Source organism: Fundulus heteroclitus, chromosome 13 (assembly GCF_011125445.2).
Source record: "Fundulus heteroclitus isolate FHET01 chromosome 13, MU-UCD_Fhet_4.1, whole genome shotgun sequence".
In the NCBI taxonomy this organism is placed as follows: Eukaryota; Metazoa; Chordata; class Actinopteri; order Cyprinodontiformes; family Fundulidae; genus Fundulus; species Fundulus heteroclitus.
In genome coordinates this window covers 22,003,381-22,026,747 of record NC_046373.1, presented here as the reverse complement: position 1 = coordinate 22,026,747, position 23,367 = coordinate 22,003,381, and the positions used below count along the sequence as shown (strand labels likewise).

Here is a 23,367-nt window from a genome sequence, read left to right as displayed (position 1 = left end):
CATGTTCCAGGTCTCATCTTTTTAAAAGTGCAAATCACAACAGTGACCTTGACAATAGCTGAGAGCTTGCGATAGCGCTACTTTGCTTATATAACCCTCAAGTCTTTTTTTTTCAAGTAACATTTTGATATTTAAAAAGAAATCTTTGAATTTCAAAGGATCAGTTTTTAAAAGGGAATCATATTTCTGTGGATTTTCACAGAGGCGAGGTAAAAATCCTGGACAGGTTGCCAGTGCATCACAGGGCAACACAGAGACACACGGTATGAAGAACCAGTCTTACAGTCTTGGTATGAGTGGAATGTTGGAGGAAGACAGAGTGCCCGGAATGAACTCATACATTTACGCGGAAACAAACAAACTCTGCATAAAAAAAAACCTTGGCTGGGATTTAAACTTGGCACTGTCTTGCTGCAAAGGGAGCAGTGCTGTTAGCAAATAGAAATTGTTTTGTTAATATCAAGTGATTTAATGTGTTATAATAACAAGGATAAAAACAAGTTACATGTATATTTTTTTGGCTTTTATTACCGTCCAATTTCAATAGTGTGTGAAAACATTTTTAAAAAGGGTACAAAAGTACAAGGGTGGCACACACCCATGAATATTTTCCGTGTCGTCCCTGCCAAACCACTTTTGGTGGAGGCAGTGATGGTGTGAGCCGGCATCTCCCAGAAATGCAAGGTTTTTAATCTCTAGAGGCAACCTTAGTGCAGACAATGGGATGGCGTAATCTGCTGTTCTGACCTCCACCCAACTGAGCACATCTGGTATCTGCTTGGATGGGCTTTTGATGCCATAGTTTCCAAACAACCACAATGGCTGACTTGCAACACATGCAGTTTGAATGGGATGCCACTCCACAGCAGTGCGAGACTAAATCGGTGACTTAGTTATCAGCGACCCACTTAGCGACGCTGCTCAATCCATAAATGTATTTTCCTTACAAGTGTGGCACCATTTAAAGTGAAAGAAAGTCTCTTCCATGACAGGGGATTTTCCACCAACAAGTCTTGTTACGGCAAAGAAATAATGCAACAAAACAACATTTTCTTCCTTTAATGCTTTTATATTATGACGACGATCAATGCAACAAGTGCAGCTGTGAACAGCCATTATTCTAAAACGTTCCTCAGTCGCAAAATGAGTTTAAAGGCTATGACCTTTTCCTGAAATCTGTATCTGTCTTTCGAGTGAGAGAGAGCCAAAGATTGGGTGCCTGATTGTTGCACGCCTTAGAAACAAGTGGACTTTCCAGTTGCATCTCATACTACAACCAAACAGAAACAGCTTAACTTAACTCTGCAAACACTCCAACACCATAAATATTAGGCTTCACATCTAATCGACGTGTTACGTATAGCTTGTGTGCATTCTGAGCCAGTATCTTTCTCACCAAAAATGTCATTACGGTAACACATAATGACAATAAAGATTCTTCATTCCACATCCCGTAGCCCTAAACTGAAAGCACTAATGTGTACTTTAGAAACGCTGCCAGTAAAAGTGACTGATAATCACTGAACCTGACATACGTTCAACTCATTACAGACAGCAATTTGAATTGAAAGGAGTGACTTGTGAAGTACAATTCAGACTGAACAGGTTACCGTCAGCCAATGATAGGCAGGAAATGAATCAGTCAGTGGGAATGACCTAACAAAATGCCTGAGGGCTTGTTGATCTGGTACAAAAGTCATTGTTACAATTGTCTGAGATGAGAAAGCCAAAGCAAGGAAGAGCTGGACACCGATGCTAAAAGCTTGGACGCATTAGAAAGTATTGAAAAAAAACAAGTTGTGAGTATCTTATTGAATCAACAGTTTTGTTGTTAATCATTGTTAGTTAAGGATTAGTTGTTTGGGAGGTACTATTGCTATACTTAGTGTGTCTAAAAGCTCAACAAAAGAACAACAGTGGTAACTCGAGTGTACATTTCCTCCTCAGCTTTACTTTGCTGCTCTGGCAGAATTTTGATCAGACACGTAAGTAACCCTGTTTTCTCCATCAGCTTGATATTTAAATCTACTGAATGAATGCTGCTGAACATAGTCGCCTGAACCACCATCAACTTGTTTTACAGAATGCGTTACATTGTTGTCTTTGCTCTTCTGGCGGCCTGTGCCTCGGCTGATGGTATGTGGCAATTAAACAATTCTGATATATGTGGTTTTAGAATATTAGCTTTTTTAGATACAGTCCCTGACAGACGTTAAAATGTCTATGTATTTTTTCTCTTGCGATGTTTATAACTTAACTTATATTTGTTGCTGTTTTCCCTGCAGACTCCCACTACTCCTTTTCTCAATCTGTGGGATCGGGTGGGGGCTCCTCGTACAGCATCACCGGTGAGGGCAGGATCATAGGCATCAAAGTGTGGGAAGGCAACAGCTACAGCAGCTACATCTACGGGTGAATATTTAAGATCCATAATTAACCTAAACAGAAGTAAATATCAATGTTTTTTTGTTGTTGTTGTTTTGCAGAGATACTCCAATCTGACATTTTAGATTGGACAACCATCTGGCTTGCCTATTTTAATTTTAACCTAATCCTATATTTCTTTAAGAATTATAAATAACAACAAAATACTTTGTTTTACTTTCTGCACAACGTGGAGATTTAACTATCTAAACAATGAAATGGCAATAATAAAATAAAACAATGATTTTCTAAAAACAGCACAGAGCTGTTTCTCCCTGCATGTAGAAAATATCAGCCTTCAACTCCTTCAATACTAATTCTATCTGTTCTCCTTAGGTTCCACATAAAATGACAATAATGATGCTTAAATTGGCTCCTGATATTTGGAGTGTGGTAGAAGTCTATCTATTTCACAGCTTTTGTGACATCTGGAATAAAATTAATCTGCTGTATTTCAAAATCTACTTCCTCTTGGGCCTATAAGGACTCTAAATAAGGACTTAGCATTCTGCACTAAATACAAACTATTTCAAGGACATTTTTATAAATATTGGTACCTTTACTTCTTTTGTCAAACATTTGAAAATAAATAGATCAATTTATTTCTGTATTTGCCTATTTATTTCATAATAATTAATTCATTAATTACAGTCATTCATTCTTAAATTAATTAAATACAGTTTTAATGCTTTAAAACTGAACGTGTATATTTGTTATTTTTTTAAGGTGTATCTAGTAAGCAAATATGAGTTCTGAGCTGGTAAAGGGCAGTGAGGTCATTCAGGTGAATACCCTAAGCCCAGTCTTACAATACCCTGCAGTCTATTTTTACATCTGAGGGAGATGGAGCTGAACCAACAAATAAAGGAGAAGACAAGGATGGATTTAATAAAACAACAGTATATTGATTTACTTGATATATAAGAAGGTCTTCTTCACTTAGTAAGTTTCCACAATCAAAATGTTGTGGCCAGCAGGATTTCTAGTGCTTGCATGGTCTGATCACTAATCTAAAAAAATAGATCAGATTTTTTATTTTTAGAGATACAAAATAGTGCCATCCTATATTGATAGACTTCAAATAGGCCAAAAAGTCAGAGTTTATCAAAGTTTAGCTTGATTAAAGGATCATATCTCAAAATATTGGCTCATTAGGCCAAACTTATGTTTTGCATCTAATGGGAAGTATTTATTTACTGTAGAAGGTAGATTTAGGAGTTATACCAAACATTTGTCGTTATTGTCTTTATTATTATTATTATTGATACCTGAAATTAACCTTTTTTTGTTTCCCTCAGCTTGCAGTTCCGCTATGACCTTACCGGCTGGACTCAAGTTATTGGTTACGTTTCTGGCCAGCCCCAAGAGCTGGAGCTACATGAGGGTGAAAGAATCATCCAGATATCGGGAAAGTACAATCACTACATTCAGTCGCTGATCTTTGTCACCAACAAGGGCCGCTCCCTGCATGTCGGTGAACCCTCCGGTCATTCCTTCAACATGTATCCCACCCACCCAGACGCCGAGCTGCGCTTCCTCAGTGGCAGGACCAGTGGGTATCCCACTTCACTCCAGGCCCACTGGGCTATCCTTGACACAGACATTGTTGACGACTGATGAAGAGTGATGAATAAGAAGGAGGTGATAATTTGCTCCCATATTCAAATAGTGATTTTTCTCCCCTGTTGTACATTTTCCTAACTTTAAAACTGATTGTTAATTCTGAATCGTTGATTTTTTAAATCCTCCGTTGATCAAAATTTGGATTACAATCTGGTAAAACAGGACAATTCTTGTCTATTTACTAAAAGGGTAAATATATTATTCATTAATGCTTTCTCAACATTTTAAACCAATTGTGATAAGAGATAAGTCAGTGTCAAAACTAGATGGACATGAAATTATACAATACCAACATCCTACTTTGTTCCCTTTCTTCTTGAAAGGATAATATCTGTAAACAGTAAGGCCATAAATGCTGCTATAAAAGCTTAAGATATATCATGGTTTAGTAAAGTGAACATATTAGATTGCCGATTTTTTTGTACTAATTGAATGTTACAAGTTAAAAATCACGGTTTTGTTCTTTCCTGGAAACAATAAAATACTTATCAAAGACCATCACTTTATATTTGTGCCCAGTTCTTATTTTTGTATACACACAGTCGGACTACCATACATATAGACAATGATACATGTGCAATATATTTATGTTGTTTGCTATGCTTAACAATAGTTCATTATTGTGTTCAAAAAAGAAAAGCTTTGCTTAAAAATAAACAGACAGAGAATAAAGATTAGCATAGCTCACTGAAAAACTCAAGAGCCAAAAGAAATAAAAAAATAAATAAATAAAAAATCAGGCAATTGAAGTTCAATTTCTGTTTGGTACAAGCTAGCTCATTAGCCGTTTAGCTTATCTGGTTCACGGGGTTCCTACATAGTCTCAACAACATAAGGGTGGATTTTAGCTGTTTTTGTATCTTTGAGATCATAAGATTTGGAAACAAACAGTTGTGTCTTTTGTTTGGAAAGTGGGAGAAGGCCCGAGTGGTCAGAGAAAAAACAAGTATGCAAGCTGAAACAGGTCCAGAATAGCTATGACAGACCACAACCAGATCCAAAATGGCTACCATATAGCTGTGATGGAGCCACTTCTAACCACCGGACCACCATATTCCCAAATATGTCTCAGTGTTTACATACTTTACATTTTAAAAGTGCTTCTCCACAATAACAGTATAGTAAGACTGACAAAATGGTGCTTTGAAATGTATTGAGAAAATGTATTTCAGTAACTAGATCTACTGATACAGGGTGATACATTTTAGGTATTTCTGCTAATTTTGATGAATCTGAAAACTCAAAGTTCAACTTCTCAATAAAAAAAATATCTAACTATCTATCTATCTATCTATCTATATCTATATCTATATCTATATCTATATATATCTATATATCTATATATATCTATATCTATATATATCTATATCTATATCTATATCTATATCTATATATATATATATATATATATATATATATATATATATATATATATATATATGTTACCGCCTTACTTATCCTCAAAGCTTAGTCCACCCACTCTCGGGACTTCCTCTCCTTCAGCGGTCCATTAGGATCAGAATTAGGAAAAACAGGTATTTCCATTCTCTGCCCCGTCAGCATGCAATACTCTACAGCAGGTTATCAAACTATCCATTTTGATTCCTCTGGGGATATTTTAATTTCTTTAAAGACAAAGAAATCTTCTTATGCAATTTGCTCTTGTATTTTAAAGTTCAGCTCATTTTATTGAGTAAATCCAAAGGTGGCACATGCTAAATATGCAAGAGATTATAAAAGTGGCATTTCCAGTTAGACCTCATGTCAAAGCAGGTAAAAATAACTGATAAATCATGTCCACTTCCTTCATTCCACTTTCCAAAAAAAAATTTAAATAAAAAAAAACATATCCTCCATGTGATGTCATGCAGACAGGAGAGGCAGTCATCTTTCATCATAACAAGTAATGGGGTTTAGGTCAACAGTCAATTATTTTGTTAAACATACATTTCAATTCCATAGAAAATGTGTGGCCAGTGCTGAAAAGATGTATGCATGAGTAAGACAGCATCTGCAAAATCACTTGGACAATAAAAGGTGGACATGCTGAGGTGTTTGTAATGCCAACAGTGAACTATCCTGATACAATCAACATGTGCAACAGCTTCTCATGCATCCTTACAATTTATTTATTTGAGAAAGGACAGTGAATATAATTAACATTAGTCGTGGAGCTGGCTCCCTTAGCAATCTTTTTTCCTTTTTGAGTTCTTCTTACCCAATAGGATCATCACTACTCAAAGCACTATGAAAAATACTGTCCCCCCAGTGGGTCATAGCAGATGGCCACTCACACTGAGCCAGGTTCTGCTGAAGTTTTTCTCCTGTTGAAAGGGAGCTTTAATTTCCACTGTCACCTAATACTTGCAAAGTATGAAGAATTGCTGCAAAGTTAACCACTTAAAGAAATCCACTGTCCACTGTGGCTACATGCTCATCCAGGAGGAGGGATTAGTCAGTGACTCAATACCATATACTGGGTTTCCTTAGGTAGAAAGCTTTTTACCATTACTATATAATTTCACAACTGGAATGTATATAAAGACCTTGCTCACTGAGCAGTAGATGAGTTCTGTTTACTCCTTAGCCCATGTACAAAGCTTCTGGCTGGGCCTCTAGTTCAAAACTAGTTTGACCAAAGCAATGTACCGGTTGTGGTCATTGAAACATGTGTGTGTGATGGCTCATGAAAAACGTACTGCAGCTGCACAAGTGGTTTTGCTTTATTATTCTCTCAAAGCTGAGATCAACCTCATTGCATGATAAGCTCAACCTGGCCAGCCAGATTGATAACGTGTAGCACTCTCTATTCTGCACGTTATCAATCTGGGACGGCTCCATTTGAATCCGTTTGGGGAAAGGAGAGAGTTTCAGTAGAAATCTCTGAGCTGATTGGGCGAAGCGGCACTTAGTACCCGCCTACCAAAGGTTGGTTTTAGCCAACAACGGTATCTAATTAAAACATAAGCAGCAGGCACTATGATAAACCACAACAAGGTAAGCTAGTCAGGACACCTCTAGCTGTTCTATCAAATAAGAAATCATAATCAACCTCAAGGGCTTGGCAAGGTTTGGTAGTCAAGGTTAGGTCCCAGTCGTTGTCCAGAAGGACTTAAGCCGAGAGAGGTATCCAATGAAGGCAAGGTGAGAACAGGGAAATCCAAAAAAAAAAAACCCCACAAACCTGGTTGGGGACCTGGCAAAATGAAACCATCAGACATCCTCTCACTGAATTGTTTTCAATCATCTGACAATGGGAGGCTGTGACAACCCAGTATATAAAGGCAGATGAACAGGTGTAGAGTGTTAACTTGATTGAGCTGCTGCTGGCAGAGGAACACAGGTGTATGGAATGAACTGATTATCATGGTGCAGGAGCCTGACAGACGGCCAAGGCCAGAATAGGACAACTTTTTCCTTTTTCTTTTTTGTGTATTTAGAATGTCTAGGACTGCAGAACATTTTTATTTAATCTGTCCAGGTACTTTGTGGCTATCTTTATATTCTGTTTTAGTCATATTTGAAATCTGTTCAGTTCTCTTTAGCCCTTATTATTTTTTTAACAATTATGTCACAGTATTTGCTGTGGAGCTGCTAAACAATTTTGGGCCAATTTTATTTCTCGCCAAGATTTTGTAGTCCAATCTCAAGGATGCCAAAGCTACAACAAGTAATTCATTTTGGGAATAAAATGTTTCTGCGCCACTAGATAATCATATCTCTGCTATCATAATACAACAAATGTCCAAACGAGGTGGAGTGGGGTGGGGTGTGAAGTGCCTCCTTTAGATTTAAAGAGAAAACACCAAAACAAGGTGCTCTCAGACACACCTCAGGACAAAAGAGAAGCTATGGGGCAACAATTACGAGTAATTCAGACCACAGCATTGCACTCCCACTTTATATAGACACTACTGAATGATTTAAATGTGAAAAGGATTTTAAAATTATATTATTGCCACTTTAAATATCCTATTTTTTAAATTATTGTGTGTAATATTCAAATTTTATGTGAAAACATAAAAAATTAGCGTCTATATTTTTTAAATGAATTACTGACATAAATAATCTGTTCTGTAATGTTCTTGTTTATAGAGTCCCCCTTTTTTTTTTTTTTACATAATATAAAAAAAACGTTGACATACAGGTAGTGCTTCGGGGTAACATTAAGGAATGCGTTCTCAGGTCAGCGTTTGTAATAAACTGTCTATTAACAGCTTTATCACAATAGGTATATTTTGTACTGTTACAGCTTTCATATCAGTCACAAAAAATATATATATGTTTACACTTCTCAGCATCACCTGTGAAAATGTCAGGATATTGAGCGCCCCCTGCTGGTGAATTGATTCTAAACAGGCGCTTTACTTGGTCTCACTGTTCTTATCTGGCACTGACAACCAAATACCTAAAAATGATTTTATTTATTCCTGTAAAAAAAATTAAGCTCTGTTTGAAAGCATAAAAAAGTCATGACTTCATGTTTTCACATGAAAGACATACACCTTACAGAGCATGAATCCTACATTCCTTCCACTTATCAGATGGGCAGTCAGCCATGAGTTTGTGATCACAGCTATGACATGGGAAGAACCCATCACATTTACATGTTTATCGTCAGCCAATGCCAGTAAGAAAACATGTTTAAAGGTGTGAATGACGATATAAATACGCAGAGGGCGGCATAGAAGTCCTGTGGGATGCGGCTGAACACGTGAGACGAAGAAGGTGACTGAGGAGACAGCTGCACACAGTTGGTAATAAGCCTTATTTAACTTGTAAGTATGTGTTTATTTAAATTTATTTTTTTATTATGGAAAACGTTTAATAGGCTTAATAAGTGTGTTTTTTTTATTATTTACCAAACCCAAGATATTTTAAGAAAAATTAAAGTGTTGTATCTGTTATCTGCAGGTTAACCTTCCTACCAGACAGGTAAGCTCAATCCACTTTTATCTTTCCAACTTATGACATATTATATTGCATAAATGAGGTCCTGGTGAAGGACATAATTCAGCTGTTGTCTATTTGTTTCACAGAATGCATTATCTCACCATCTTCGCTCTGCTGGTTGCTTTTGCCTGGGCAGAGGGTAAGAGTGGAAGTTACATGTGTCTCCAAAGTTATCCAGAAACAAAAGTTGTTGTTCTCTACTTTTGCTTCTGTTTTTAGACTAGATGATCAATCCAACATGCCTACCTGAAACATACTGATTTATTTCTAAAACTCCTGTGTTTGCAGACTCCCACTACTCGTTTTCACCATCTGTGGGATCAGGGAGTGGTACCTCGTTCAGTATAACCGGTGAGGAAAGAATCACAGCCATTCGAGTCTGGGAGCGCTATGGAAACCACATCTACGGGTAAATATTTCTGAATTTATATGTAACACCTACTAAACAGGGGAGCCGTTTTTACCCTCGCTCTAATTAAGTTTGTCAAGAGCGACGAAACCCAGTTATCCTTGGAAGAAAATGCAAGAAAATTGTATGTAATATTTTTTTTTATGTGGTTAATTCCAATTGTGGGTTTTAGAATGAAGAAAACAATGCTTTTTTGTATTTTTTGCAAAAAATATACATTTTCTTAACTGACACCAGTTTAGTTTTTCATTGAGAAAACTACTAATACTACACTATACTAGAGATCTACAACCTTTACAATCCAAAGAACCATTTTATGCCCTCAGCCCAGCTAAATTAAACTTTAGAGCTGCAACTGTTATGTGATCTTCATATATATATTTTTTTATAGCTATTTTCCATAGGAAATGTGTTGTCCTTTAAAACCAAAATATATAGACTGGACTGCACTATCAGTTACCATGGTGATCACAGATAAACGGACTCTTAAAAGTAAAGAAAAACAACAAACGTTAGCAAAAAGAGCATTAAAACCTTTTTTTCTGTCGGATGTTGATGGAAAACGTGAAGAAAAAAAAGAACACTGTTTCCAAATTCGTGACAAATATAGATCTAGGAAAATACCACCAGTACATTTAGTGTCACTCTGTTGGGAAAATTAAATGAAAAACTGCTGAATCCTTTCTTTTGTTGTTATAGCTAGAGTATATTAGTTCATTCTTTACCATTTTTACCCAAAGTTATAAAGAGCCTTTGCATCATTTTGAATGCATTTTACATTTATTCTTTTACACATCTCTTAAAAAATAGGTTTTCCTAAACTTTCTCCAGCCAGTAAATATTTTTACAAATATATTTTATACATTTGGTAATTTTATTTTTTTATACCTGGAATTAGGAGGGGGGGGGGTTCTAAAAAGTGTCAAAAATGCTGTTTAGATGTGCTATGGATGGTGAATGCATCTTTTGGCTTGTAAAAAGACAAAACTTACTGAAAACCAGGTGATCTTTAAAAGTGTCCCCCAACAGTGTTGAGTAAACAGGTCAATTTAACAAATAAATATCAGCAATTCTTGTATGAGGCTTAACTGTCATGTTTTGAAGTAGCTTTTAGCTCACAGTAAGTAGTGCTCGGGTTTTATTGAAGGCAAGTGGCTGATGAGCTGATGCTGATTGTGATTGTGGTAGAGCACAGGAGGAGTAATGCTAGTCCCTTGGAGGTTAGTTGCTAGGATGAAGCTCTTCGGACATGAGCTCTGGGTTCCAAGTGAGTGTTTCTGAGGGGAACTCCCTGGATTTTGAGGAGAATGGACTGATCATTGGAGAGTGGGAAGGCAAGGTTAGATGGTGAAAAGGAGCAGCAGAGAGCGATCTTGGCAGGTGGGTCTGGTGATAACAAGTTCAGAGGTCTGACAGGAAAATCCTGGGATTTGCAGAACAAGCAGGGACTTTTGAGAACAAGGAGAGCATGAATGCGAGTCTCAAAGATAAACAACTCTGGGGGACCAACAATGGTTAACCGTCAGGCGAGGAGTGATTGTTCTGCAGCCACGCCTCCAGCAGAGATTCTTATAAAAAAATTTTTATATAAGTGTCAGATTTTTTTAAAAACAAAATTGTTTTTTATTTGATAATTTCAACAAAACTATTAAATGTTGCCTGTTTTGAATTTGTTTTTGAGAAAACTGTGGCTCTTCAACTGAAAGACAGAGTTTCTTTAGCCAATAGTGGCAAATAAATCTATGTAATTGTTTTTTTAATATTATTATTGTTATTATTATTATTATCAATAATATTATTATCAATATCCATCCATCAATGCATTTTCTAACACGTCTATCCCTTGTGGGGTCGCGAGGGTGCTGGTGTCTATCTCCAGCTGTCAATGGGCGAGAGGAGGGGTACACCCTGGACAGGTCACCAGTCTATCGCAGGGCAACACAGAGACAATTATCAATATTATTATTATTATTATTATTATTATTATTATTATTATTATTATTATTTAGTCATTAAAGGAACAACCACATAAAGGACAATACAAAAACTTGTAAGAAATTTATAAAAACAAAATGTCATAATTAATACATTAGGCTTTACCGTGTATTGCATACATTCAAATAATATAGAAAAAAAGCATTTTTTTTAACTCATCCTTTTTCAAAATTTTTTAAAAATCGTTTCTAAGTATTTTTTAAAGGTGTAACAGCCTCAACCTGTTTTAAAGACAGTTCTAAGATTCCTAAAAAAAAGCAAGAAGCCGTATATATTACATATGATACATGCTAAAGGCTGCACCTATTAAAGCAAGACATAATCATTAGAAACGTGCACATTTTACAATCCTAACTGTTTATTTGGGCATGTTAATAAAACTAAAACCTTTTTTTTCTGTATTTTGTATCATATTTGATACATCAGGATTATCTTGCGCAAAAAATATATACTTTGCATGCATTATTAAAACACAAAGCATATTTTTACTCTTTTTCAATCAAAAGGTAATTATAATCATTAGTCAAAGTAAATAAACATATTAAAACACAACTGATTACTTTGACTGATGACTTCTCTTTTTTCTCAGTATCCAGATACGCTACGGATCCGTTTGGTCCCAGATTGCTGGCTACACATACGGCAGCCCCATAGAGTTTGAGTTATTCGAAGACGAAAAAATCATCCAGGTCTCTGGAAAACATGCTCACTACATTCAGTCGCTGATCTTTGTCACCAGCAAGGGTCGCTCGATGTTTGCAGGCCAGCCCTCGGGCCATTCCTTCAACATGTATCCCACTCACCAGGATGCCGAACTGCGCTTCCTCAGCGGCACGTATCATGGAGGCCTCAGCTCGTTCCAGCCCCACTGGGCTATACTCAATGATAGTAATGATTGGTGAATAAAGTAGACCACCGTGGTCTGTCCTCAGCACTTAATTATTTTATTTAGCTCACTGTGAATTAAATCAAACATATATAAGAGCACCAATCATACAGGTGTGAAATAATTTGTTTAAAACCAATCTATATATTTTTTATTGACCCAATTGTAATAAATCAGCAATTATTTAAAGATCATTACCGTCTTTGTGTGTGTACTTTTGATTTAAAAGACATGTGCAATCAAGATACAAATTATGCAATTGATATTTTAAGAAAATGTGAGGATTTAAACATGCAATAAAGAACCCCAATACTACTTCTGGGATGTGTTTTTATATTTCTTTTTCAGTAGATTTCTAAACAGGTTGTTATTATTATTATTTCAAAAAGATGACGTGGAAAATATTCTAGAAAAGTTGAAATGGATAAACACCAGATACCATATATTTCATGGCAGACATTGCTATTTTATTTTTTACTTTTTGGTTTGTCTTCAGCCAGGTAAATAATCCCAGGATACACCAACAGGGGTCTTCAAACATCCATAGGGCTGGGTTTTCAAACAGTGTCTGAATTTTTAATTCACTGTTATTCCTCTGATTTTGTTGTCCATACTGTTACCAACATTTGAAAACAGTTTTATGTTGAGTAATTTTAAGTAGTATTCACTGACTCTTCTATAGAATGAACAATAAATGTTCACTTTTTTTCTTAGTTTTTTGGCTTTGTTCTTGTTCTTGTTTTGATTTTTGATTTCTTTTTTTGTTTTTTGTTTTACCCATGGATTAATCCTCAGATAAACCTGTTCTGTGGAGATTGATGAGTTTAAAATCAGTTTGTTGAAATCAGAATGCACTTTACAAATGAAATGCAGTCCACTTTATATTCAGAAATACACCGCAGATACGGTTGCGGTGCCGAAAGGAACCTAAGTAATTAAAAATCAATGTGTCCACTCACAGTAGTTACATGCGTTTGCGGGTCCAGTTACTGAGACCATGCGGCGCTGCATGGTCTCTGTAACTGGAAGTTTGACTGGACGCTGCAGCAGTAGTCCCCGAATCAAGTCCCTGAATTTCACAAGCCAAACAGGAACCATGGGGCGCTAGACAGGATACAGTTCTAGTGAATTTGAAAATAAAATCACCCCACCAACTTACACTATATTTATGTGCACTGATTATATTTATGTGCTCTTCCTCCAAGGTAGCACTATTCTCCTAGACTTTAGAGGGCAGCGTTGTGCTCCTACACCAAGTGCATTACACCCCACTATGCACACAGTAGAAGTAGTAAACAAAGTTATTTCCAACATTTAAGCCTCTTACTTTCTTCCAAGAGTAACGGGGATATCTGTCTGAGACGTATTAACAATTTGTTGATCACGGAGATCTTTATGGGGTGAAACATAAAGATATCTGTATTTACCTCCACCAGAAGGAGTGCTTGGTTGTCCGCCATGTTTTTCTACTGCCTTTTGGTTTCAACCATGTTCCCTGTTCCTTTTCTTTGTCTTTGTGTATGTGCTGTCAATTTATAATTTTGACAAACTAAAGAAAACATACTTTCATTCCATCGTCCTGTAATGTTCCTGTAAGTCCGAAAGGTGTTACACGCTGGTTATGCAAGAGATTAACATAGTGCCATTTATAGTGCCATTTCCAGTTAAGCCTCATGTCAAAGCTCGTAAAAAGACAAAAGTAAATTATGTCCACTTCCTTCATTCCAAAAAGCAAAAACAAACATGTCCTCCATAGTGTTGGAGACAAATCTGTAACAAGGAGCGATAAGGAAGTTTTGTTCTGAAAAATAACTTTTATAATATATATATATATATATATATATATATATATATATATATATATATATATATATATATATATATATATATATATATATATATATAAAGAGGCGGCATGAACACAGCTAAACTGAACAATAACCTCACTGACCTTAACACTGAGGCTTCTTTAGCTAAATGAAGAGAAGGTCTGTTGATATATTCTGCCGCTATATTCACAACAAACAATATAAATCAGTCTACAATACAAAGTACTGGAGCTGACACCCTTAGCTAAATGTGCTTTTGATTCTCCTTACCCAACAGCATCCCTAAAGCACTATTAGATCTAAGCTACAGCAGATAACCCCTAAAACTGAGCAAGGTTCTCCTGAAGTGTACCTCTGTTGAAATGGAGCTTTCATTTACACTGTCACTTAATGCTTGCTTAATAGGAAAATCTGCTGCAAAGTTAACTAATCAAAGCAATCAGTTGTCCACTGTTGCCACATGCTCATCCATTAGTGACTTAATGGTTGTCCGCTGGGTTTCCTTAGACAGAAAACCTTTTACTAGCTGGTAAAATATAGCGACTACATAATTTCATAGCTGCAATGTTTGTGACTGACTTTGAATCTGTCCAAATCATTGGTTTGAATTGACTATGTGTTTATGTATATAAACTAGATCCATCTGTTTTATTAAGCTCCTTCAGATGTGATTTGTAAAGGAGCACTGTATAAATAAATATAATTTAACTGCATTCAACACTATCCAGGTTTTCTATAATACTATAATACATTACATATTGTGACTGAACAGGGTAATGTGTTTTGATTCATAATTGCACAGGCCTTTTTGTATCACCTCACATAATAACCCAGATGAGCTCATAATGAATATTTTTTAAGAAGCTTAAATACCTATTTAGGTTGAACTTATATTTCGTTGTAACTCAGTAAATTATGTAATTTGTATACATTAGGAAATATTACTTTGTGTTTAAGATGTTAAGGATCAAGCTAATAATTACTACATATTCTTCAGACAGTCTCTGAAAATCTGATATCCTAATAAATTGCAAAGTTTACTGAAAGGAGGACTTTGGTCATGGAGCAGTAGATAAGTCCTTCTAAATGCCTTAGCTCAGGTAAGAAGCTTCTCACGTGGTCTCTGGTTCAAGAGTGGCTTAACACAAGCAAGGCAGCAATTGTGGCCAATGATACGTCTGTTTGTGGGTGACTCTTGAAAAACTGATTTGAGCTTTGCTCAGCCATCCTTTCACGACTGAGATCGATCTTGTTGCTTGTTCAACTCTTTCTACAATACCTTTTCCTTCCACTCAACTTTCCTGTGATGTGGTCAGCCAGAGCATTCTGTTAGCAAACATCTGCTTTATTATTTACCTTTGCATCTTACCCTCTTTGTGACTGTCAGCTGAACAACTGCCCAATTAGCAGTCTTCCCATCTCCCGCTTTAATATCCTTTTTTTAGCAACTGCAGATTATTTCTATTTCTCTGTGAAAACTCAAATATAAATATATGTTTGTATTTTAGAATAGAATTATTGCGATAAATTGTGTTTTCTTTAATGTTCTTGTTTATTGAGACCCAGATGATTTGTTACATACAGTAAAACACTCACTTATGTCATACAGGTAGTGCTTCAGGGTAACATTGAGCATGAATGTAATCCCAGATTAGATATAAACAGCATTTTTAATAAACTGTCCCTCTATTAATAGCTTTATCTCAGTAGGTATACCTATTTTGCATAGTTACAGCTTTCATATCAGTCACACAATAATATACTTACACCTCTCAGCATCACCTGTTGTAATTTCAGGGACTTGGGTGCCCCCAGCTGGTGGATTGGTTATAAACAGGCAATCGACTTGCTCACACTGTTCTTAGCTGGCACTAACAGACATCAAAATAATTAAAGATAATTACATTTATTTGTTTTAAAATTTGATATAAAAAATAAGCTCTATTTGAACCCTTGAAAACTAGTTTGATAACTTCCGTTTTTTTTCTTTTCCTGGATGGTTTCATATGAAAAACACACATTTTACAGAGGATGAATCCACATTCCTTCAACTTATCAGATGGGCAGTCAGCCATAAGTTTCTGACCACAACGATGACATGGGAAGAACACATAACATTTACCTGGCTGTTGCCAGCTAATGACAGCAAGGAAGTAAATTTAAAGGTGGGCATTACCGTAGAAATATGCAGAGGACTGCCAACGGCAGCATAAAAGACTCGTGTAGAATGCTGCAGAAAATGTGAGACGAAGAGAGTGACAGAGGAAAGAGCTGCAGCAGGGGCTAATAAGCATTAATATTAATAACCTTGTAAGTACATGTTTATCTAAATTGATTTATTAATATTGGGCAGCTTTTTAAGATCTCAATAAGTGTTTTTATTAACTAAACCTAATATATTTTAAGAAATATTAAAGTGTTGTATCTGTTATTTGCAGGTTAACCTTCCTACCAGACAGGTAAGCTCAATCCACTTCTATCTTTCCGACTTATGACATATTATATTACATATATGAGTTGCTGGTGAAGGAAATAATTCAGCTATTGTCTATTTGTATCTCAGAATGCATTATCTCACCATCTTTGCTCTGCTGGTTGCTTATGCCTGGGCAGAAGGTAAGAGTGGAAGTTACATGTGTCTCCAAAGTTATCCAGTAAATGTATATTTACATAAATTGTTGTTCTGTACTTTTACTTCTGTCTTTAAACTAGGAAATCAATATGATCAATCCAACAAGCCTTCCTAGAACATAGCCATGTTTATTTATAAAACTGCTGTGGTTGCAGACTCCCACTACTCGTTTTCACCGTCTGTGGGATCAGGGAGTGGAACCTCGTTCAGTATAACCGGTGAGGAAAGAATCACAGCCATTCGAGTCTGGGAGCTCTATGGAAACCACATCTACGGGTAAATATTTCTGAGTTTACATATTACACCTGGTTAAAAGTAGAGCCTTTTTTTTTTTACTAATTAAATTTGCCTAACCCAGTGGTCTCAAACCCAAATCCTTGAGGGCCGATGTTCTGCAACTTTTAGATGAATCCCTTGCCCTTCACACCTTACTCAAATGGCTAACTACCTCACTAGTGTGCAGCCAAGCTCTGCAGATCTCTGCTAATGAGATCATCTTGGAGTCAGGTGTATTGAAGCAGAGATGCACCAAAGAATTGCAGCACAGCGACCCTCGAGGATTGGAGTTTAAGACCACAGGTCTAGTCCAACAAAACTCATTTTCCCTTGGGAGGAAAATGGAATTTATCGGTTTTATATAATATATGTTTTATATGGTTAATTCCAATTGTGGGTTTTAGAATGAAGAAAGCAATGCAACTTTTACAGTTATCGAAAAAATATATTTTTTTTAATAGAGAGAACTACTACTACACTTTCACGTACATCAGAGGCCAGCAACCTTTACGATCCAAAGTGCTATTTATGCCTTCAGCCCAGCTAAATAAAACTCTAGGGCGGCAAATGTTACCTGATCTTTGAAATGTGTTGTCATTTTTCAAACAACCCCCATTTCATTAGGATAAAGAAAAACATCAAACTTTTCTTCTGTGGGATGTTGATTGTTGTGGGAAATTATGTGTAGAAAACACCTTTTCAAAATGAGTGACAAGAAAAACAGATCAGGTACATTTAGTGTCCTTCTGTTGTGAACATTTTTATGAAAAACTGCTGAATCCTGCATTTGTTGTCTATATTTGGTGGTTCTTTGTCATTTTTAGCCAAAGGCATTAAGAGCCATTTCAGAAGTACACGAGACACTAGGAGCTGAAGAGCAGCAGGTTGCAGACCTCTGTCATATATGCATCTAAAAGCATTTCCTAGTTTTGCACCATTTTGATACGTTTTGCATATTCTTTGCAATTTACCTTTTTAAAAGCGTTTTGTTTGTTTTTTTCAACAACCTTTTGCAATAGGCAAACCTTTTGGCAGATATATTTTATACATCTCTAAAAAAAAATTAATTCCTGGATTTTATATGTATTTTTTTTTTCATAAAGTGGTAAAAATAACGTGCTGTTTAGATGTGCTGTGTATAGTAAATGCAACTTTCCACTTATAATAGGAAAAACAAAACTTGTCCAGTATAAATTATTATTATAATGTATTTATTTAGTCATTAAAGGGTGAATTCACGTAAAGCCCAACCCAAAATAAACTACTCTAAGAAGAGAAACTGAGCCGTTTAAAATAAAATAAAGAATCTTCACCTGGCTTTATATTAAAAAACTATTATAATTGATACATTGGCCTTTTTGAAATATTGCATACATTAAAAAATAATACAGGCACTTTTTGATCGCAATTTTCACTCTTTTCCTTTAAAAAAAATTCTAATAGAGAAGGTATAAAATATATTTTGCCATGTTTGTATTCAATAAAAATAATTGGGGTTTTGTAATTTTCCTGCAAAGGGTATATCCCAATGTATCAAAGATGATATATGCTATATGGTGGGCCTCTTAACGTAAGAGGCCCACCATATAGTATATTAACTCACAAAATGTAAACATTGATTGGCAGTTTTAATAAAACAAAACAACGTTTGGATTTTTTTCTGTGTTTTGTATCATATTTGATACACCAGGCTTTTATTTCATGTATTACCATATTAAAAAATATACACTTTGCATACATTATAAAAACACATCACACACTTTTACCATTTTTTGTCAAAACGTAATTCCGATCATCAGTTAAAGTTAATCAACTTATTAATACACAACTGATAATTTTGACGGATGATTTTTCTCAGCATCCAGGTACGCCACGGATCCGTTTGGTCCCAGATTGCTGGCTACACGTACAACAACCCCATAGAGTTTGAGTTATTCGAAGACGAAAGAATCATCCAAGTCTCCGGAAAACATGCTCACTACATTCAGTCGCTGATCTTTGTCACCAACAAGGGTCGCTCGATGTTTGCAGGCCAGCCTTCAGGCAATTCCTTCAACATGTATCCCACGCACCAGGATGCCGAGCTGCGCTTCATCAGCGGGAGGTATCATGGAGGCCTCAGCTCGTTCCAGGCCCACTGGGCCGTACTGAATGAGAGTAATGATTGGTGAATAAAATAGACCACTGTGGTCTGTCCTCTACACTTAATCCTTGATCTGACTGTGAATGAAATCATGCACTTAAAAAGGGCATTAATTATATAGATGTGGAATAATTTCCTAGTTTAAACCTATCTATATTCTTTTAGTTGTCTCAAATATAATACATTAGCAGTTATTTAAAGATTATAAATGTTTACGTGTATACTTTTGATTTAAAAGATATCTCTAATCAAGATACAAATCAGATCATTATTTTTTGAAAATGTGAGAATTAAAATTTAATAAAAAAAAATACTCAACACTACTTCTGGGATTTTTCCTTCTTTCTTTTGTGTCAGCTTGAAAATGTAGATTCAAAACAAAAACAAAAAATCCCTTGATACTTGAAAAGTTTGAATGGTCAGATATAGTTAGTGCACTAGATACCTCATATTCAATGGCAGACATTGCCATCTTGTTTTAATGTTTTCAGCCTGATAAATTGTCTCATGATAGACTAACAGGGAGCTTCAAAGAGCACCTGAATTTTTAAAGTACTATTTTTCCTCCAAGTTTGCTTTCCACATTGATATCCATATCTGAAAACAGATTCAGTTTAGTAATTTTAAACAGTATACACTGACTTGGGTATCCACTATGGATGAACAATATGTTTTTTTGTTTGTTTGTTTTTTCACCAATGGGTTAATCCCCAGATACATTTGTTCAGGGGAGATTGACACATGTTTTTCCAAGTCAAATCAGTTTATTGAAATCTTAAGGCACTTAAAAAATAAAGTTGTCCATTTTATATGCAGAAATACATAATCAAATCCATGTAAAACAATAAAACCATGCAGACAGATTAAAATTACCTTAGTTATTACACAATGCAGTCGACAAGTAGTCGAAGTGAATATGTCTAAACTCAAGTCTTCATGCTTCTACATTGGCTCACTGATGGTAAATGCATTTTATGTGGGACTTTTTAGACATGTAGAAGACTGAGTGATCCCATAGATATTGTTCACTACTGCCGACAGTTTAATACCTGAAGTGCAAAAGAAAATGTAAAAGGCATTTAAGTTATTTATTGTCTGTTTTGAATTGAAGTATCTAATTTTTATTTAAATTTAATAAAAAATCTTTATTTTCACCATGTGTTACCATAGGGATCTTTTTAGATGGACACCAGCTCAGCATGTACACAGATTACATACAGCACGCAGATATAACAAGACATTATAGTTCCATGCAGCTTTTTTTTAAAGAAATCAGTTGAATGTCATTTAAATATTATCAAATGACTAAAAATATTTTGCTAATTAAATGTAAGGCGCAAATATTAAGAATGCTATTTATTTAATTGATTTAAAATCAAACAGTTTGATTAACATTTTTTTTTTATAAAGTACCTTCCTCAGCATAACCTTCTGAGTTTACTTACAGGTGCATTAAAAAAAAAAAGAAAAAAAAAGAAATTGTGAAACATTTGCATATTTTTTGTCAGCTATTTCAGAAATTTAAAAAAAGAATGAAATGTTTCAAGGCCTTACTTGTTGATGATTATAGCTTCCAGGTAAACATATTAAAATAGAATATTGCATGAAATCACCAGAAGGGATATAACTTCCCGAAACACTGACAGAGGAAACTTCACACTGGACTTCAAGCAATATAGATTCTGTGTCTAGCCACTCTTCCTCAAGTCTCTGGGATCTTGATTTCCAAATGAAATGCATAAAGATAAATTACAACCATTCAGTTCTTTTTCTACTTGCCCCAGGTAAGATGCTTCTGACGTCTCAGGTTCAGGATAGGATTAGTCTGTGCTGACTCCAGCCGCAGTCCCCTGCTTGTGAACCTCACCATAAAGTTTGGAATAGATTTTGTTTGACAATCCTCTCAAGGTTGCAGTTATCCCGGCAACTGGTGAACACTTTTCCAAACACACTTTTTCTTCCACTCAGCTTTCCTTCATCATGCTTCCATACAGCAGTATGTGACACCAAGAGTTTCCAATGTTTAACGTTTTTACACTATTCTAATTTTTTGACACTCTGAACTGTGGGTTTTCATTATCTGTGTTCAATGATCATTAAAATAACTAGAAATAAAGGCCTGAAATATTTTTACTCTGTGTGTGATTAACTAATATACAGAAATAAACTTTGAACATTTTTCTAGATTTTCTATTTGTTTTAGATTTACCTGAATATCAGAAAACCTTTCAGCGGTTAGAATAATAAATTTAACTTGACTACATTGTCCTCTAACAAGGATCAAACTGAAATGTATACATTGACTTTGAATCTGTATCTATGACTGATTAAACTAAGTATTTCTGAGTATAAACTGGATATGTTTGTCTTGTAAAGTGTCTTGAGATATGTGTAGTGAATCTGCTCTGTATAAAGTGAATTTATCTGATAATAACTTGATGCTTTTGCAATTAATCCATACAAATTTTAGGATACTTGATCCTATTACTTGAGAGTCTTATTTAATTTTACAGGGCTTAGAGTATAAGCCAATAAGATAAAAAAAATTACGCTGTATGCACCTGCAGATGCACTGTTCCTAGCCTGCAGCAAGACTGTGGGGGGAAAACTGAGAGAGAAAAGAGGAATGCAGCGAACAAACACCATGAGTGAGAATCACTGTTTAAAAATAACACCGGAACGGTGATACTTCCTCATGCTGTCACGCGTTATCTTTTATCTTAACACGAATCGCCCTTTGTCCCAGCCTGGCTCACACGACTGCAGAAGGCGACAAAGGGCTTCATAAAAAAACAGATTTGTTGTAACACTTGCTTTTGTTTACCCACCTCTCACCCGTAATACCTGTACTGCCTGTCTCTCCATAGAGAAACAATAGCCTGACCGGTTCAGTTGAACTAAAATCTCACATAACCCGGGTCAGTTAGTGAGGGCTGTTATTGTCTCATTCCCAAATCAAACACAAATAGCATCAATTAGCTAAGAACACAATTTTCTCATTGCTTTTTTCCCCATTAGCAGATTTTGTCAGTAAGGAAACACATTTAGGGGAAAAGTGCACAGAGATGACCTGCAGCAAAGCCTTGTGGTATGTAGTCATTGTGGTATGTAGGTGGGTTGTTCAACCTGTTGTGTCTCTCTGTGCGACTGTAGGGTATGCACTGCTGAATGCTGCTGTGTGAGCAGCATGTTGAATTTCCAACTCTTTCCTGTAGATGTCAGTTCATACATAAGTTTCTATTAGATAAAAGATGTGGAAACCATGTCTCCAGAAAGTGTGACTGTAAATAACCATCTAATGAGGACTATTCACAGATTTATAAAAATGTTTTTGCATAAACCTCTTTAAAGTGATTTACAATTCCTGAAGATGATCCTTATACTAAACAGTATGGCCACTTCAGAGCGATGTAATTTATGGGGATTTTATTTGACAGACCAGACCAGGAAAAGGAAACATGATTTGCAACATTTTTTTTTCACAAATAAAAATCTAGAGTGGAATGCATTGTGTTCAGCTCCTTACTTTGAAAACCTCCCAAAACAGAATGCAACCAAATGTCTTAAAAAGAAGTTTGAATGTCTCAGTCGTTTGTCAGAGAATGTTGAACAAACACAATGATGAAGATCGAGGAACATGTCAGACTGGTCAGAGATCTGTTGGAAAGTTTAGATTTGAGTTAGATTGTTAAATAACACCTAAAGCTCTGAACATCTCACACAGCTCTGCTCAATCCATCATCTGAAAACGAGAGTATGGCACAACTACAACCTACCATGACATGGTCAACACCCCCAGCAAAGACAAGCGGGTAGGCCTATGGACAATGGATGGATGGATTTTGGCGAGATCAATTTGTCACCATCAATATTGCCTGTTGGTTGTCACTCCAAGGATCTGATAGCAGGTGAATGGAAAATAAAATCCTGAGAAGGGCAAATTAAGAACCTATATACGCCAACATAAAGACCAACAAAGAGTGTTTAATGTGCAACACCTTTTTATAAGCAGCTAGCTATACTTACAGTGCTCAACCTAGCTTGCATGTCAAGAAGGTCAATGTTTTCACAATTTACCAAACTGATTCATTGTCCTTTATGAAGCCCCTCCATGGCAGCTGTAAGTGGTTTTTGAGGGAAAATGTTCATGGTTAATTTCTACTAACAACTATTAAATACATTCACTAGAATTCATAT

At 35.8% G+C, this 23,367-nt stretch overlaps 3 protein-coding genes and 1 long non-coding RNA gene across 4 annotated transcripts; 3 read left to right on the top strand and 1 right to left on the bottom strand.

Moving 5' to 3' along the window:
- Window positions 1–1,692: 1,692 nt before the first annotated feature.
- Window positions 1,693–4,553, top strand: LOC105931677 (zymogen granule membrane protein 16). Its single transcript, XM_012870450.3, has 5 exons — window positions 1,693–1,799; window positions 1,948–1,985; window positions 2,084–2,136; window positions 2,286–2,412; window positions 3,723–4,553. The coding sequence occupies exons 3-5, from the start codon at window positions 2,085–2,087 to the stop codon at window positions 4,039–4,041; spliced, it is 498 nt and encodes a 165-aa protein (XP_012725904.2). The 5' UTR covers window positions 1,693–1,799; window positions 1,948–1,985; window position 2,084; the 3' UTR covers window positions 4,042–4,553.
- A 4,173-nt stretch (window positions 4,554–8,726) lies between these two features.
- On the top strand, window positions 8,727–12,596 carry LOC110366369 (zymogen granule membrane protein 16). Its single transcript, XM_012870453.3, has 5 exons — window positions 8,727–8,825; window positions 8,962–8,982; window positions 9,087–9,139; window positions 9,289–9,409; window positions 11,994–12,596. Exons 3-5 carry the CDS (start codon window positions 9,088–9,090, stop codon window positions 12,304–12,306), a joined length of 486 nt encoding a protein of 161 aa, XP_012725907.2. The 5' UTR covers window positions 8,727–8,825; window positions 8,962–8,982; window position 9,087; the 3' UTR covers window positions 12,307–12,596.
- Window positions 12,597–16,340: 3,744 nt separating this feature from the next.
- On the top strand, window positions 16,341–19,235 carry LOC105931678 (zymogen granule membrane protein 16). Its single transcript, XM_012870454.3, has 5 exons — window positions 16,341–16,429; window positions 16,558–16,578; window positions 16,683–16,735; window positions 16,907–17,027; window positions 18,886–19,235. Exons 3-5 carry the CDS (start codon window positions 16,684–16,686, stop codon window positions 19,196–19,198), a joined length of 486 nt encoding a protein of 161 aa, XP_012725908.1. The 5' UTR covers window positions 16,341–16,429; window positions 16,558–16,578; window position 16,683; the 3' UTR covers window positions 19,199–19,235.
- A 3,401-nt stretch (window positions 19,236–22,636) lies between these two features.
- LOC118565333 lies at window positions 22,637–23,290 on the bottom strand. The gene is made up of 3 exons (XR_004932313.1): window positions 23,197–23,290; window positions 22,947–23,068; window positions 22,637–22,827 (listed from the first exon to the last, which is right to left on the bottom strand). It is a non-coding gene; the product is annotated as an uncharacterized LOC118565333 (long non-coding RNA).
- Between the last annotated feature and the right edge of the window lie 77 nt (window positions 23,291–23,367).